The 16,935-nt window shown below is 38.2% G+C and overlaps 3 protein-coding genes and 1 non-coding gene across 4 annotated transcripts; 2 read left to right on the plus strand and 2 right to left on the minus strand.

Moving 5' to 3' along the window:
* Positions 1 to 212: 212 nt before the first annotated feature.
* On the plus strand, positions 213 to 3,181 carry LOC109006247 (NHP2-like protein 1). The gene is made up of 5 exons (XM_035684376.1): positions 213 to 332; positions 453 to 573; positions 797 to 900; positions 2,552 to 2,683; positions 2,795 to 3,181. The coding sequence occupies exons 1-5, from the start codon at positions 330 to 332 to the stop codon at positions 2,819 to 2,821; spliced, it is 387 nt and encodes a 128-aa protein (XP_035540269.1). The 5' UTR covers positions 213 to 329; the 3' UTR covers positions 2,822 to 3,181.
* Positions 3,182 to 3,529: 348 nt separating this feature from the next.
* Positions 3,530 to 4,367, minus strand: LOC109006208. The gene is made up of 2 exons (XM_018985418.2): positions 3,669 to 4,367; positions 3,530 to 3,574 (listed from the first exon to the last, which is right to left on the minus strand). Exons 1-2 carry the CDS (start codon positions 4,365 to 4,367, stop codon positions 3,530 to 3,532), a joined length of 744 nt encoding a protein of 247 aa, XP_018840963.2.
* A 5,450-nt stretch (positions 4,368 to 9,817) lies between these two features.
* TRNAS-AGA lies at positions 9,818 to 9,899 on the plus strand. The gene has a single exon. It is a non-coding gene; the product is annotated as a tRNA-Ser (tRNA).
* A 549-nt stretch (positions 9,900 to 10,448) lies between these two features.
* LOC109006246 (pentatricopeptide repeat-containing protein At4g32430, mitochondrial) lies at positions 10,449 to 12,937 on the minus strand. The gene has a single exon (XM_018985461.2). The coding sequence runs from the start codon at positions 12,831 to 12,833 to the stop codon at positions 10,455 to 10,457; it is 2,379 nt and encodes a 792-aa protein (XP_018841006.2). The 5' UTR covers positions 12,834 to 12,937; the 3' UTR covers positions 10,449 to 10,454.
* Between the last annotated feature and the right edge of the window lie 3,998 nt (positions 12,938 to 16,935).

The raw sequence follows: 16,935 nt of genomic DNA on the forward strand, positions 1-16,935 counted from the left end.
TGGGCTGGTAGGGCTTTAGGCCTCATGTGTACAGATTTGTTCATTAAAGCCTCATCTGGCTGGCTGGCTTAGGCCCAAAGCCCAAAATCATTCAAGTGTCAACCCAAAAAAGCTTATTCCCACAGCCTTCTAGCTATAGGATTGGAAAACAACGTCGTATTGTAAGATGATTTATCTCTCTCTCGGCGTGTATATATATCATCTCTACGAATGTTGTTGCAGCTGCCATCACTTCCCCTTAAACCCTAATCTCTGTGTTCCCCCTTTACCGTGTAGGCAAAAACCCTAGCCCCCCCCCCCCTCTTCTCCCTCGAATCATCCGCACTAAAATGGTACTCTCTCTCTCTCTCACACACACACACACACACACACACACACACACACACTCTTATGGGTTTGATTATTTTCATTATTCGTTCATTATGCGTGTTGCTGTTGTATGTTCTTTGCAGACAGGGGAGGCAGTCAATCCAAAAGCGTATCCCTTGGCCGATGCGCAGCTCACAATCACAATAATGGATCTTGTTCAACAAGCTGCCAACTACAAGCAGCTCAAGAAGGGCGCCAATGAAGGTCTCTGCTTTCCAACCCCAATTACAGATTGATAGTGGTTTGTTTTGCTCTTCAAGGAGCGTGGTTTATCCCCTTTCTAGAAAAACATAAACTTGTAGATGATTTTTGATTATTCGAATGAAACAATAAGGTTCTAAACAAACGATGAGTTTTCTATTTAGTTCTTGGGTCAATTTTCTTTTGTTTTATTGACGTTGTTTATGTTTTCTTAATGGGATTTCAGCCACAAAAACACTGAACAGGGGTATTTCTGAGTTCATAGTGATGGCTGCTGACACCGAGCCTCTTGAGATCCTTCTCCATCTTCCACTGCTTGCTGAAGATAAGGTATTTTTCATTCCCTTAATCACTTCCTTGAATAAACATACTCATATAAGATTTTAATGTTCGATATATCTTGGTTTTAGGTGGAGTTAGCTTTGTGTATTTGTTTTGTTACGCGCCTATTAAATTTCACCTGTTTATACTCTTCCTGTTTTGCCTGTTAATATAATTTTGTTTGATGGTGAATTTTACTTCACATAGTAATTATTGTTTACTTGGAAAATCGGATCAGTTGGTGGATTACATTTGGTCAAGTGCCTGTAATGAGATGCAATTCCAATTTAATTGATTGTGTTTGTCATGTTTTATGTTTTCGATTGTTTGGGTAAATTTGGAGGGAAAGTAGTTGGAAAATGTTTTCAATTATGATGTCTATTTTTCAATCTTTAAATTCTATTCTGCCTTTACCTGCTTCCCTTCCCTCCCCCTCATTCTCTCCTCTCTTCAGCTTTTCTCCCATGAGTGTGTGTTGTTTCAGATTAAACCATGGGGCAAATGACAGTCCTTAATATTTTATATATGCTATATATTTTTTATAGCTTGGTCTAACAATAGAGTACGAATTGCAGTTGCACTATTTCTCACAGCTATGACAGCTTGAACCCCAAAACTCAACCTTTGTAGGGTTAGTGCGACCAGGTTGCAAGGTCATTGGAATTGTGACAAGCTATATTTCAGCTCATCTCATTTCTCAATAATTTAGTCTCCAAGTATCTTGCTTGTAAATTGAGCCAGTAATGGGTAGTATGTCCATTAAGATAGACTATTATTGATACAAGGTGAATGGTGGGGGCTTTGGCAATATATCCATTTTGAAGCCAATATTCTATATTGTGTGCTGGAAATTTCTGTTTTTGAAAGCAAGTTTGTCAATGCTGGACTTACTGATAAAAGAAAAATTGTCAATGCTGGGTTGTCTGGTTTGCACGTTTCTTGACTACCATATTTGTGACTCTTGCATGTTTGAGTTGTCTGGTCTGCATCTTTAGCCTTTGCTTTGTATTCATAGCAGCTAACTTCTCTTATATTTTGGATGCTTTCATGAGCTTTATAGGTAACCAAACTATTAATTTGTCTTATTTGCATTTGCTGTATAAATAACAAAACTAATATATTGTTGGCCCCTGGGGTTGTTTGATTTTCATATAGATGGATGTTTTCTGTGACTAATGCCATGCATTGGTAGGGAACTCTGATTTTTTTATGATATTTAGATGCAATACAGTTTGCTATATTCTGTTGATTCTAGAAACTTTGGCACTGGAATCTTTACAAAGTCAAATAATTCATGAAGTGTCTGGCACCTACCATATGTGAACTGTAGTAGTATTGATCAATAATATATTAATAGCACTGCCATCCTGGTCATGTGACTAAGGAAGAAGTTTGGATCCCTTTCTTGTTCAGCTTGTGCTGAGGCTGTTACCTCTGTTTGAGCTATGAAACACTTGCTCTTATGCATCCCTCTTCCCACTGTTCTTTCATGGCAAGAACATGGAACTTGACCTTCATGTACTATTTTTATTTCCTTCAAATGAAAGCTGAAAAGCAAGAAGTGAGTTTTAGGATTTTATAGCTACCATATAAGTAGATTGTTTCCCCTGTTTTCTTTCCATTCAGATCCATGTAACTTTTTTGTTTTTCAATTTGGCAGAATGTGCCCTATGTGTTCGTCCCTTCAAAGCAAGCACTTGGACGAGCTTGTGGAGTGACCCGGCCTGTTATTGCCTGTTCTGTAACAACTAATGAGGGAAGCCAATTGAAATCCCAAATACAACAACTCAAGGTGCTTATTGTACTGATTGCCTTCTGATATTGTGTTATATCCAATAAATGTTGTGTGCTTTTCTTTGTTGAATTTGGCCATGGATTCTGAGATTTTGGTTGTGAAATACAGGATGCCATTGAGAAGCTTTTGATATGAAGTGCAATGGAGTGCGTGTTCGGTATGATGGGCTTCTTGGATCACATTGGTCGCTCCTTTAGAGGCTTTGACTGATGAAGTTGTGCCATGAGTGTCTTAATTAAGATTTTTACTTCTATGCGATGTGAGCAAGTACTCTTAAAATTATATTTGTGAGCAATTTGCAGGAATGATATTTAAACTAATGTTACAACAAGTTTGATGTAATTTTATTTGATTGTTGCCTGCAGTTGAAATTGCCCAACTTGTTCTCTTTTTTCTGTACTTTTTCTTTTTGGTTTCTTTTATGTACTATGGTATTATTCCAATGATCTTGAACTAAGCTTTTATTATTATCTACCGTACTGGATATTGGTTTGAGTTTTGTCAACTAGAAGTTGGTGTTTCATTTTTTGGACTTTGGTGACAAGTTCGAGTTTTCACTCGCATTCGAATAGAAATTAAGCCAAGAAAACTCTTTGATCAAGGACGTTGGGACTTTGTGTTACACAAAGCTGTTTGGTCAAGTTCTCTACTATTATTCCCACATATGCCTGTAGTCCTGCCTCTTGTAAATCCCACCCAAGGAATGAGCTCTATTAAGATTTGACATCTTGATGGTGTGGTGGTTTGATCGACCCAGAAGGTTGAAGACCGTTGTTTGGTGCTGCCTGATAATTATAATTCTGGAAAATTAGTTTGGATATGCCCTTCTAAGAAAGGACAATGCTACTCTGTCTTCAGTATGTACCGATCTACGTGTCTCCGGCTGACCTGGCAAAGATTTGAAGCTTACAATTTACAAACACTTTTTTTTTTTTTGAATCAAAACCTCATATATTTCAATTAACAGAACTTGAATCAATACAATTTGCATCTTTAAAACTTGTAAAGATATAAATTCTGGACATTGCTCTACCCATATCATCTCTTGATCAAACTTAAAAGAATTCTTTGCTAACAAATGAGCCACCTTGTTCCCTTCTCTTTGGACATGCTGCACTCTCCAAGCTCTTCTCTCCTTCAAAACAATCTTGACATCTTCTATAACATGGCCAATAGAGGAAAGATTCTCCTCCTCACTATGGACTGCTTTTACCACCACTTCAGCATCTCCTTCTAAGATTACTCTGTTGAAACCAAGTGAATTACACAGCTTCACTGCATACCAAAGAGCCACAATTTCAGCCTCCACAAGATCTTGTACTGGGTTCCTTTTGTAACAAGCACAAGCTATGATATCTCCTTTATCATCTCTCAAGACTATGTCTAATCCCAAGCTGTATTTACTAAGGGAAGCATCCCAATTTGCCTTGATGAAACCTTGAATAGGTTTTATCCACCTATGATTAGCTCTTTCACCCCCTCTTGCCTCATTTGACACTGAAAATTCTTGACCCTTTTCATTTCCTTGAACATCTCGAAAGTCATCAAGAGTTGTCTTGGTTGTTCTAACCAAGCTCTCAGTGTCCTTGAATTTATCTTCAAAGATAAAGGAATTTTTTATCCATAACATGCGCATTAGTACAGCAGCAAGTTCTAGCTCCACATCAGACAATTTGTCCATGAATTTATCCCATAACAGTAGAAAATTATCTTTTGCACTGGACCATTTTTTAGCAGCTCTAAAAGATACTGCCCATACATCTCTTGCCGCTGGGCATTACCATACCACATGCATAGCTGTCTCCTCATCTTGACCACATGTTGGATAGATTGCAATTTCCACCAATTTCCTCTTCCACAGGTTCTTCGTTGTAGCTAGTAGGTCATTCCTCATTTTCCATAGGAAAGCTTTGGTTCCTCCTGGAACCTTCAATCTCCAAATACTCTTCAATTTCTTATCATTTTCACATTCTCTAGAGGTTTCACCTTTAAGGGATCTTTTTCTGCTTTGCTCTACAAAGTAAGCACTCCTCACAGTGAAAGATCCCTTATTAGAAGGCCACCAAATCATTATGTCATCTGAGCCTAACTTACTCAAACTGATGCTACAAATCATATCTACTTCCTCCTTAATGAAGATTTCTCTCACCAATTTCTCATTCCACCCATTTCCATCATAATTCAATAAATCACAGACCTTTGCATTGCTGTTAAGAATCTTAATAGGAGATGGAACACTGAATAATGATGGAGAATTAAGCCACTTGTGACCCCACAAATTGATGCTCTTCCCATTTCCTACTCTCCACCTCAACCCCTCTTTAAGCAAGTTCAAAGAACCCTAAATACTCATCTAAATTAAATAGAGATAATTACCCAAACTAGCATCCAGCAGGCGTTTTGTTTTATAATACTTCTCTCCAAATATGGTGGATGCCAAAGAATTAGGAAATTGCAGAAACCTCCGTGCTTGTTTGGTCAATAAAGTTGTATTAAAGTTTTCAATATCCCTAAATCCCATACCTCCTTTTAATTTCTGAATCCCTATGTTTTCCCAACTTTGCCATTGGATCTTCTTTTCCCCCTCTGCACTACCCCACCAGAACCTAGATAACATGCTGTTAAACTCTTTACATAGGTTCTTAGGCAATTTAAAAACATTCATCGTATAGGTAGGTATTGCTTGCAACACAGCCTTGATTAATACTTCTCTACCAGCAGGTGACATATACTTGTTATTCCAATAATTAATTTTCTACCATATCCTATCTTTTATACTTTTAAAAGAGTTTTATTTGGATCTTCCAACCATAAAGGGTAAACCAAGGTATTTTTCATAACATCCACAGGCCACAGATCCCCATTCCTTCAAAATTAAGGTCATGTCATCATCCTTTGTATTTGAGCTAAAGAAAACGTATGTTTTTTCCTTATTCAGAAATTGACCCGAGGCCCTCTCATAGATATTTAGTAGTTCCATAAGCTTCTGACATTCCTCATCTTTTGCCCTATCAAATAGGACATAATCATATGTAAAAAGCAAATGATTTATCTTAGTGACTCCTCTTGCCATAGTCACACCTCTTGTAAGGCCACTTGCATCAGAAACATTGAGCAAAGAGCTCAATCCTTCTGCACATACCAAGATCAGATAAGGAGAAATGGGATCCCATTGTCTCAAGCCTCTCTTTGGAACAATTCTCCTCCTTGGCTTGCCATTAATTAAGACTGAGTAGCTCTGTGTTGACACACATTCAATGATAAGATTTATCAATTTTTCACAAAACCCAAGCTGTTTCATAACAGCCTCTAGGTAACACCATTCAATCCTATCATAAGTTTTAGACATGTCCAACTTGATAGCAATAGATCCAACCTTGCCTTTTAATCTAGTCTTCATAGCATGGAGGGCCTCATAGGCCACTATAATGTTATAAGCAATCAGCCTTCCTGAGATGAATGCACTCTGTTGGGAAAATAACCATTACTAACACCTTCTTAAATCTGTTAGCCAAGACTTTAGAAGCAATTTTATAGACCACGTTGCATTGACTGATAGGTCTGTAATCACTAACCACACCTGGATTTTTAACCTTAGGAATAAGGGCTTTGTAGGTGTAGTTTGTCATTCTATCTATCCTTCCACCATTTAAGAAATTCAAGACAGCTTCACACACCTTATCACCCACAATATTCTAATGATTCTGGTAGAAGCAAGCCCCTAAACCATCTAGTCCAAGAGATTTCAATGGGGCTATTTGTTTGACTGCCAATTCAATTTCAGCTTTATAGAATTCTTTTGAGAAGCTTTCATTCATCTCATCAATCACTCTTGGCTTCATTGCCCTAAGGCAATCATTTAACTCCTCTTGGGATGATTATGAAGAAAAGAACAACTTCTCAAAATAACCATAAAAACTTCTTCTATATCCTTCCTTCTAGTCAGCTTGCATCTTTGCTCATTGTGGATCTGAACAATCCTATTTTTCCTCCTCCTCTCATTGGCATAAGCATGAAAATATTTAGTGTTTCTATTTCCATGTTTGTACCAATGTCTTTTAGCCTTTTGTCTCCACTTCAAATCCTCCTACTCAAGCAAATCATCCAACTCTTTTTGAGTTTTTCTGACTCAGAAATATTATGGCTCCCTTCATCCACCTGTAGAAGCTTTAAAGCCTTAGATTTTTCATTGATCTCTTTCACTTTATTCCTCCATAGGCTTTTGCTCCACCTCTTCAAAGACCCTGTACACCCATCAATCAACCTCTTCAATTTCTCAAAAGGTCATCTTCCAAAGTCTGTTTTCTTCCAGCCCTCCCTCACCACTTGTTCACAGTCTGTTTCTGTAGCCCACCATGCCTCATACTTGAAATCTCTGCCACCATATATTTCAATCCCATTTGTTTGTGAGCAGCTCAAAAGTACCGGTCTATGGTCTGAGCTTCTAGCAACTAAAGTCTCCACATTAATCTCCTTATGGGTCGCAAACCAAATTTTGTTAGCAACCACTCTATCCAGTCTTTCTTTTGTAAAAGTGTCATCCCCATGCCTATTACTCCAAGTGAATTTGTCTCATTTCCACCTTAGATCAGATAACCCTCCATCCTCCAAAGCATTCCTAAAGTTGTTCATCAAATTATCTCCTCTAGGTCGTCTGCCTTCCTTTTCATCATTGGTGAGTATTTCATTAAAGTCACCAATTACACACCATCCCTTATCATGGGCAGGCTTGAGAGAAGTTAACAAATTTCAAGCCTCTTGCTAGCCTCGGGTTGCCCATAAAACCCTATTAAGAGCCATTTCCCCCCCTTCATTGTCACATACCCACGCACTTATATGTCTTTGTGTAAAATTCAATATTTTCACCATTCCCTCATCTTTCCAAAACAACACTAAACCATCCCCTCTACCATTCAATTCCACCCCAAAGCAGCCTGCCATTCTCAACCTTCTTCTTATGCCTTCCAATCTATTTGTCCTCATTTTAGTTTCCATCACAAACACCACACTAGGCAACTTTTCCTCTACCAAACAGTAGAGATTTTGAACTGTTCGAGAGTTGCCAAGCCCTCGGCAGTTCCAACTTAGTATTTTCATAATACTTGGCGGGGCTATTTAACAGCCTCCGCCAATCCTTCTTGTAACTCTCATTCCCATTTTATAGAAAATTTTTGCTTCTTTTTTCCCATACCCCCTTTATGCCACTCCGCTCTCCCTCACAAGGCCTTTTAGTTGCTACAAAATAGCTCAAACTTACACTCCTTTTACCCACAACCCGAGCCTTTCTTTTTCAGGATTTCCTTTTTTTGAACATAACCTTTAATACCTCATCCTCCTCCACCCTCACCTTTTCCATTGAAACTATATCATTTATCTGAGTTTCTTTCACAACCTCCTCCACTCTCATTTTTTCTTTCGAACTTGCCTCAATACCTTGTGTTTCCTTCACAACCTCCTCAGACTTCATATCCCCATCAGTGACCTTAAGATCACTATCACCCCTAGATTCCTCTGCCCCTTCACTCAAATTCTTTTCAACCCCTTCAGTAGCATTAACCTCCACCTGCATCATCCTTTTTTCTTCTCTCAATTCCTCCTTCCCTTCATTATAGCTCGACTCCACCTCTTCCTCTACCTCCACCCTCCAAGACCCCATTGTTCTGTTAACTCCACTGTAATCATAATTCACCTCTTTCTCACTGCAACCCTTGGAATCATATATGATTCTACCACATGAGAAGCAAAGAAATGGCAGTTTTTCATACCTGAATGGGATCCACAAGCTATTGCCCTGAGTTGAGATGGTTCTTCCCCTCGCTAGAGGCTTGTGAGGTCCATTTCTATAAAAACCCTTAGATAGTTTCCTCAGCCACTTCCATTTCCCTTCACATTGATGTCCATCACCTTCCCCACTGTGTTTCCCGACTTTTCTCCTCTCTATTTGGTCATGAAAGCCAGAGGCAAGTTGTACATATGCACCCATAGCTCTTCACGATCAAATCATATCTTCATTGGAGGCGTGAATCCATCAAACACCTTGAGCACCATCAACTGATTATCAAACAACCACGGCTTCCTTTCCCACACTCTCTGTATGTCTGCATGGTTTGCAAATGTAATGACAAACATATTCATTTCTACCTCTAAAAACTTGGCTGCCCTATTGAGTTTCCACACCTTGGCCATTGTGGATTCCAACACTCCAGAACTTATCTTCCTCTCTAACCACAGTTTTCCAACTAGACTACGTTCTCCTTTGCTCCTTATTTCCTCGGGTAAATCTTCATCTAGCTCTACATTCATTTTTTCTTCATCGGTTAGCCTAAGCTTATCCCATTGTTTCTCCAGATTTTCCATCGTCTCCATTCTCTACTTCCTCCAACACCTTTCTTATGTACCACCAACAAAAACCTCCCTCAATCCACCGAGAGTTGATGCAGAGTCTTCCCCTTGAATCTTTCTGCCACCCTGCATTGCCGAGAGGACCACCTTACACTACCCTTGTGCCACCATACACCCCGCTCTGCCACAAGCCGTTAGAATCTTCCTGGGGTATAGTGCTACCCACTTTTCCTCTCTTTCCTCTAACGGAATAGAGAGAGAAGACTACCATTCCAAAGGAATTTCTCAAGTAATGTTACTTTGAATAATTTACACTCTTTTTGGTTGTGCTTTTCTCAAATTCTGATATATTTTTTCCCTAAAAAAATAACCTGTTGCAATGTGAGTTAATTTGATCCATTAATTTTTTGTAGTGCTACTATTTCACTCAAGTTTGCCCACTTGGTGTGCGCCTAGTGCAAATTGTATTTTTTTTTTGCCTTTTATTTTAAATCTTTTTAAAACATCTTTAAATATTTTTAAAAACTAAAAAATACCAATACATTAATAGTCAATTCCTTAACCATAAAATAAATAAAAAATAAAATAAAATAAAATACATAAACAGTCAAATTAAGGGGACAAATTTAGGCGGCATATATAATTTTCCTTAATTTTTTTATATACTTTAAATGAAAACACGTTTCAACTTAACAAATTTCCACGTATGCTTTCATTTTTTTCTGAAAAATAATGCTTATTGTTCTATCGTAATTACATGATAATGGGTTAGGACCCTTTGACATCGAAGTGGGCGTGCCGGAGTGGTTATCGGGCATGACTAGAAATCATGTGGGCTCTGCCCGCGCAGGTTCGAATCCTGCCGCTCACGTTTTCTTTTTTTCTCCTGTTATTTAATTGTCTCCCCATAAGCTTCCCCCTCCAATTTGATATTAGTTTTCATGATTCAATATAGCCATCGTGCACTGATTTCAATTAACCACTTTCTTCATTTCAATCAAATGTATGCATAAACTCAAGTAAATAATTGGGTATGCCCTACCTAAGAATCTCGTAAGGTTTGTGCCTGGTAATTTTCACGTTATTTGCTTATCTCTTTTTTCTTGTGTGTTTAGATTTTTGCAAGTTCCTCTCTTTGACTTGTTCGGATTTGGGTTAAGTGTCTTAAGAGATTTTTGCAGGTTTCCCTCTTTGGCTTGTTTGGATTTAGGTTAAGTGTATTTCTTAAGGCTGTGTACTCTATATGAATATAATGGTTTTGATGCTTAGGTTTTTAAATTCTTAGTTTATATGTACTTTCCATGTGTCGTGTTTGTAATCACAGTTTTCTTCTGTCACAAATGATGGAAATCAATAAAATTGGGGTTCCGTCCTCTTCTTAAAAAAAAAAAAAACTAAAGTAAATAAAAAAAACTCAAGTAAATAATTATATGTAAAAAATTGACCCTCCATGTTCAAGGGCTCCAAGTCCAAGGAATGCATGCTCTCTCTCCCTTCCTCCCATTCTCTCGCTGTCTCTCAAAGCCTTCATTTCTAATCCTATGCATTCAGCCATTCTACATATCTCCTCAGATTGTGGGTGGGACATGTCACCTGATGAGAACCTGTGCAAATACAAGGAACTACCAGCATCACTAGCATCCACCCAACTGAACCCTATTACCTTCTTCACCCCTCTTTCTCTCATCCCTTTCCTTATTTTTGCCACCTTTTCCCATTGCCCCTTCTCCGCGTACAAGTTGGACATCAATACATATGAACCTGATCCCATTGGCTCCATCTCCATCAAAGCATCAGCTATCCTCTCCCCCATCTTCACATTCCCATGCATCCTGCAAGCCCCAAGCAAGCTCTGCAGCACAGACAATCCTGGCTGTCCCGGAATCTGGCCGACCAAGTTCTCTGCATCCTCCAATCTTCCTGCTCGGCCAAACATATCCACCATACAAGAATAATGCTCTGGGGATGGTTCAATTTTATATTCTTCAACCATAGAGTTGAAGAGCTGATGGCCCACAACAACCATCCCCTTCCTACCACATGCGGTAAGTACAGAAAGGAAAGTGATTGAGTCAGGTCTTACCCCTTCCCTCTCCATCTCCTTGAAGAATCTTAACACTGATTCATAGTCTCCATGTCTAGCATAGGCGGAAATAATTGCTGTCCAAGCAAATTGAGTTTTCTGGGGCGTGTCAGTGAAGACTTTTTCAGACTCGCAAATGCTCCCACGCTTTGCATACATGTCAAGAAGAGCTCCTGACACAATTGGGTCAGAGTCAAATCCTTGTTTTATTAAATAAGAGTGGCATCGCTGGCCGTATTTTAAAGAAATATCCTCAGCAGCACCAATTGCACTCAAGACACTACCAAATGTATATTGGTTTGGCTTGGACTCGGTGATTGCTGAAAGAAACGTGCACAGGGCTTCTGGATAAAACCCATTCTGAGCATACCCAGAGATTAAAGCATTCCATGATATGGTTTCCCTGTAGTCAAGCTCCTCAAACACCCTCAGTGAGTCGTGCATGGTTGCAAACTTAGCATACATGGTAATGAGGCTATTGCAAACATTTGGTTCTGAAAAAAAGCTAGTCTTTATACAATACCCATGAACCATTTGGCCTTCTTCCACCATGTTCCTGATTGATATAGCATGGATTAATCCGATAAATGTAACATCATTTGGATATACATCATCCAATCTCATCTCATTGAAGAGAGATACAGCATCCTCGTCATTGAAAGAAATCATCGTAGTCCAAGAGACTACATTGCGTTCATTCATGATCTGAAAGACCAATTTTGCATCTTCAACGACCTCACATTTTGAATACATTGAGATCAAAACATTACAAACTGAAACATGTTTCTCATATCCTCTTTTTATAATCAAACCGTGTATCTGTCTCCCAAGCTCTAATGTTACTTCATGACCACAAGCCGAAACTGCACTAGTAAATGATACATGGTCAAGCGTTATCCCTTCTCTCACCATTTTAATGAAAGCCAAAATCGCTTCTAAGCTGTGATTTCCCTCCTGAGCATACCCTGATAAGATTGCATTCCATGAGACCAAATCCCTTTCTGGCATTTCATCAAACACTGTCCTAGCTTCCATTAATTGCCCGCATCTTGAATACATTGATATTAGTGCATTTGCAACAAAAACTTCACAATAAAATCCAAATTTGATTGCAAGCGAATGCAATTGCAACCCGAAGAGAAAACCTTCGTCGTCTGAACAAAATGCAAGAACTGTACAATAAGTCACGGGATCAAATGCAATCCCATTTAAGTTCATCCGAAGAGCAAAAGCCAACGCATCCTCACTCTTTGGGAACCCCGAGAGCATGGTATTCCAAGAAACAATATCTGGTTCAATCAACTTCTCAAAGATACATAAAGCCTTTCCAAACTGTCCAGATTTACAATACATATTCATCAAAGAATTCGAGACGGTAATGAACGAAATAAACCCAGAAGAAACAGCAAACCCGTGGATTTGGACACCGGGTTTTGGGTCTCTGCGACAAGCCTTGACAGCAAGCGCCACAGTAACTTCATCAACATTGCCCACAAAACCCAGTTGACACTGCTTCTTGAAGATATCAAGAGCTTGAAATGGAAAGTTTCTGTGCAAATAGTTGAGCATTGAACGGTTAATGAAGACGGTATCTGGCTTAAGAATTTGGTCGAACAGGTGGTGGCGTCCATGTTCGAGTGAGTGAAAGCCTATCACGCTATTTGACCGTTGCCTGGGTATTATTCCACAGAGGATTTTGAAATCAAGTCGGCGAGCAATCATGAGAATCTAACGGTCCACTGTTGGGATCAGAAGAGAACCTTAAAACCCTTCTAAAACCAACACTTCTTCTCTCTTTGCTACTTCCAAACCCTTGAGTTAAAACCCTTCCGGAAGGGCTAGAGAAGCTTTAAACCCTTCTACAACCATACTCACGGACCTTAAAAAGCTTCCATTAATTGAATTCTCTTAAAGCAATCAAGTTGTTCGTTTAACAAAGATATTCAATGGAATTATGTTTATAATTTATTCATTCAAAGGAATTAAGATACACATTCTAAGTAATTAATATATAAATCAATAATTATAATTAAGAAAGACAAAATTTAAAATGAACCACGATATTACTCTTTCATCAATTAGTGGTTTCATCGTTAGAGGAAATTTGTCATTATTAAATTATGTTTTATTTTCTTTTTTGTTGGAGGAAAAAAGTTTGAGGAAGCAAACGGGATGGAGGGGCTTAATGTTAGAGTGATTCATCAATTTTGGGAAGCGTATCAAGTTGCAGATTTTCTAGCTAAGCAATGAGAATTGGGAAGAAATATTATTTCAAAAATGATACTTTCACCCGGGAGGGGTACCCCCGCGCAACAAATTCCTTTGTTTTTAAAAGGTATTGTTCAGATAGATAAGGTGGGTCTTCTCGCCATTTGTTATAATTTTTGAGGCCTATTTACCATGTTTTTTTTATCTACTTGGGCCCGTTAGATTTACCTGTGTTTCGTCTGATAGGCTTGTTTAGACTTTTTGGAGATTTATTTTTTCGTGTTTTGCTTTTGTTGGTTTATATTTGAGAGGACTTTATTGTTCTTACTTGTAATTCCTCATATGCTTAGCTTGTAACTATGGTATTCCTTTGTCACAAGTAAGGCCTTATCAATAAATTTGGGACAAGGTCACTATTGGACATGTGGATACCGGCTCGTTAAAAAAAAAAAGAAGAAACGAAACCATAATAACACCATATCCGTTGGGAATCTGATCATATAGAAAGAGCCTATATATTAAGGTGAATCCATATTCGGATTTGAACTCATGCCAAGACTTAGTACATACAATCTATTTGGGTGTGACCCAAAAACCCTTGGGCCACTACTCTGCCAATAAATTTACCTATTTTTAATGTATAAATATGTAGTCTTGTTTTTTAACGATGATATCTAGCTTTTAATATTATTGAGGTGAGACGAGGCTGAGTTGATCCACCTGTTTCTTAATTCATACGTAGGTTAAGTAATGTAATTATTTTACCCAGATGGAAAAGTGGACCTATATGCCAAAAAGATGAAGGAAGGTTATATGTATGGGACATAGGGACCATTAAATGTGGGTGTCTCTCTCATGTCCTATTTTCAAATGCGGATGGCAGCTGCTTATTTTATTCAGAGTTTTTTTTTACCACATCTACACTAATCCTTTCTTTAATATATAAGTACATAATCATGTCACAATAATCAAACAAATAATGAGTAAGCCAACAAGTTGCACGTTATGGCATGATCTGATACTCTGATTCCACATAAAGTAGATAGCATTAAAGAACTGTTTTCTTGATCTGCATGCCACAAACTATGGCAAGTCTCATTAAACATGACATGACTAGTCGTCTTGGTGCAAGAAATGCACATAATTTGGGATAAACACAGCCTAGTAATCATCATCAGTGGCAAAATGTCTTTATCCTTAATGAGAGCTAGCTAGCTGGGGATGAATACTTATTCAGAATCAACATGATTATACCCACAATTGGCAAATGGCTCCAATTATTTGAGATTTATATGATCTTGTAAAATTTGGTAAAATTGAAGAAATTTATGGCATAACTCATCTCATAAAACTAATTTTATAAGAAAGAATTGTTTATTCCTTATAAACATGTCCAAAATCTTATCTCGAGACAACGTGAGATTATTCCATAATGATGAAATTTATGGGCCTAACTCATCTCATAAAACCGGTTGTATAAGAGAGGATTGCTCATTGCTTATAAACATGCCCAAGACCTTATCCACAACCAATGTGGGATTATTCCTCAACACCCTCCCTCACGTGCAGGCCAGTATTTTTTCTGGTCCTTGTCATGGGATAAGTAGTGTGGGCCCACATTCGTCCTGTGGCAGGCTCTGATATCATGAAGAAATTCATGAGCCTAACTCATCTCATAAAACCGGTTGTATAAGAGAGGATTGCTCATTGCTTATAAACATGCCCAAGACCTTATCCACAACCAATGTGGGATTATTCCTCAACACATAATACCCTCCCTCACGTGTAGGTCAATATTTTTTTCTGTTCCTTGTTACGGGGTAAGTAGTGTGAGCTTCTATTTCTCCTGTGGTAGACTAATACCACGATTAAGAGGCCCATACTACTTACTCCGTGACAATGACCGAAAAAAATACTGGATAGCACGTGAGAGAGGGTGTTGAAGAATAATCTTATATTGTCTGTAGACAAGGTTTTGGACATGTTTATAAGAAATGAGCAAGTATCTCTTGTAGAACCGGTTTTATGAGATAAATTATGCTTATGAATTTCTTCAAATATAAGATTACTAAATAATTAAAAGTATGGTAGATACGGGAGAAAAACCCCCACCAAATATCCCCAAATAAATATTACATTGCAACAAACAAAAACAAATCAGAAAATATAACCTAATTATGATTCCAGTCCCATAATTTGTATTGACTTATATACGTACAGTTTACAAAGATCAGCAAGAAGTAGCTACATGTTTAAAGTAAAAAGACAATACAAAGGCCTTTAAAGTTAATTTCTAGAAAAAAGACGAGAAAACAATCTGAAAATAATATAACAAGTCATAACATGACTGGTAAGCTAATCTCTGTCCGCTAGAAGTGGTTGAAGTGAAAAAGAGCTAGAACAGATCGAGGCTGGTAGGCAGCGGATCGCAAAGATCATGAACGAGTGAGAGGTGACACTCCACCTAGCCTCCAGTGCTTTGAAAAAAAAAAAAAAGAGGAAAGTTTAGAAGTGCCTTGCATTCTCGTTGCCCTCACCTCTCCCTCAAGAGTGTCTTGCATGCGTCCTCCTTTGGCCTTCAAACCACCCTTATCCTTGGAAAAAAGATTAAAAAAAACGAAAAAAAAACGTAGATATCATTAGAAGAAATGATTACCACAAACTTCCAAGAGGGAATCGCATCAAACTGATCAGTGGCCTTTATGGAACCTCCGATTACGATTAAAAAAAAATTACTTGATATCTTTGTTTAATGCGCATCGCTTTACAGATGTAGATGGGAACGCCATTGAGCTTGGATTTGACTTCTAAACCAAGCATATTGATCTTCATTTCTCTTCGATTCTCACAGATCCTGGAGCTTGTTTGTGCGCACTCATGTTTTTAGTTGCATTGCTAAAACCCAATAAGAAATTTAATATTGGCCTGGAAGTTAGGATATGTAAAAGCATGGAACGTGGTCGAGATGACTGAAAAAGGGAGTGCACACAAACAAAGAAAGATGGTATGCGGTTATATATTTTGGTAGCATTCCGAAAAAGATATGCAAATAATGGTTCTACACTTCTACCACCGGGCCCAGATAAAACTAACCTTAATGTGTCGAGGATACTTTGCCTTGATATAAGGCTTGACATATATGTCTTAACTAAGACCCTAATTCTATGCGATTGTTTTGTATATATTTTCCATTTATTTACATTCCATCTTAATTTTAATTGATTTGTAATTATTTCGTACGATATGTAAATTGCTATATAAATGGAAAACTACTCACCACTTCAAAGTGTGGTGGTTTCATCAAAACTTCTCATGGTATCAAGGGCCCTTTAGGATTAGCATCTCAAAGCTCGTCTTGTTGTCAAAGGCTATACACAGGTACCTGGTCTTCACTATACTGACACTTTTAGTCCTGTTATCAAGGTTACCACTGTTCGTATTATGCTTTTTATTGCTGTAACCAACAGATAGCCTCTTCGTCAACTTGGTGTCAAGAATGCATTTCTAAATGGTACTCTCATTGAAAATGTTTATATGGAGCAACCTCCTGGGTACATTGATCATCGCTTTCCTAATCATGTATGCCAATTGAAAAAAGCTCTCTACGGTCTCAAGC

The sequence above is a fragment of the Juglans regia genome, chromosome 1, assembly GCF_001411555.2.
Source record: "Juglans regia cultivar Chandler chromosome 1, Walnut 2.0, whole genome shotgun sequence".
In the NCBI taxonomy this organism is placed as follows: domain Eukaryota; kingdom Viridiplantae; phylum Streptophyta; class Magnoliopsida; order Fagales; family Juglandaceae; genus Juglans; species Juglans regia.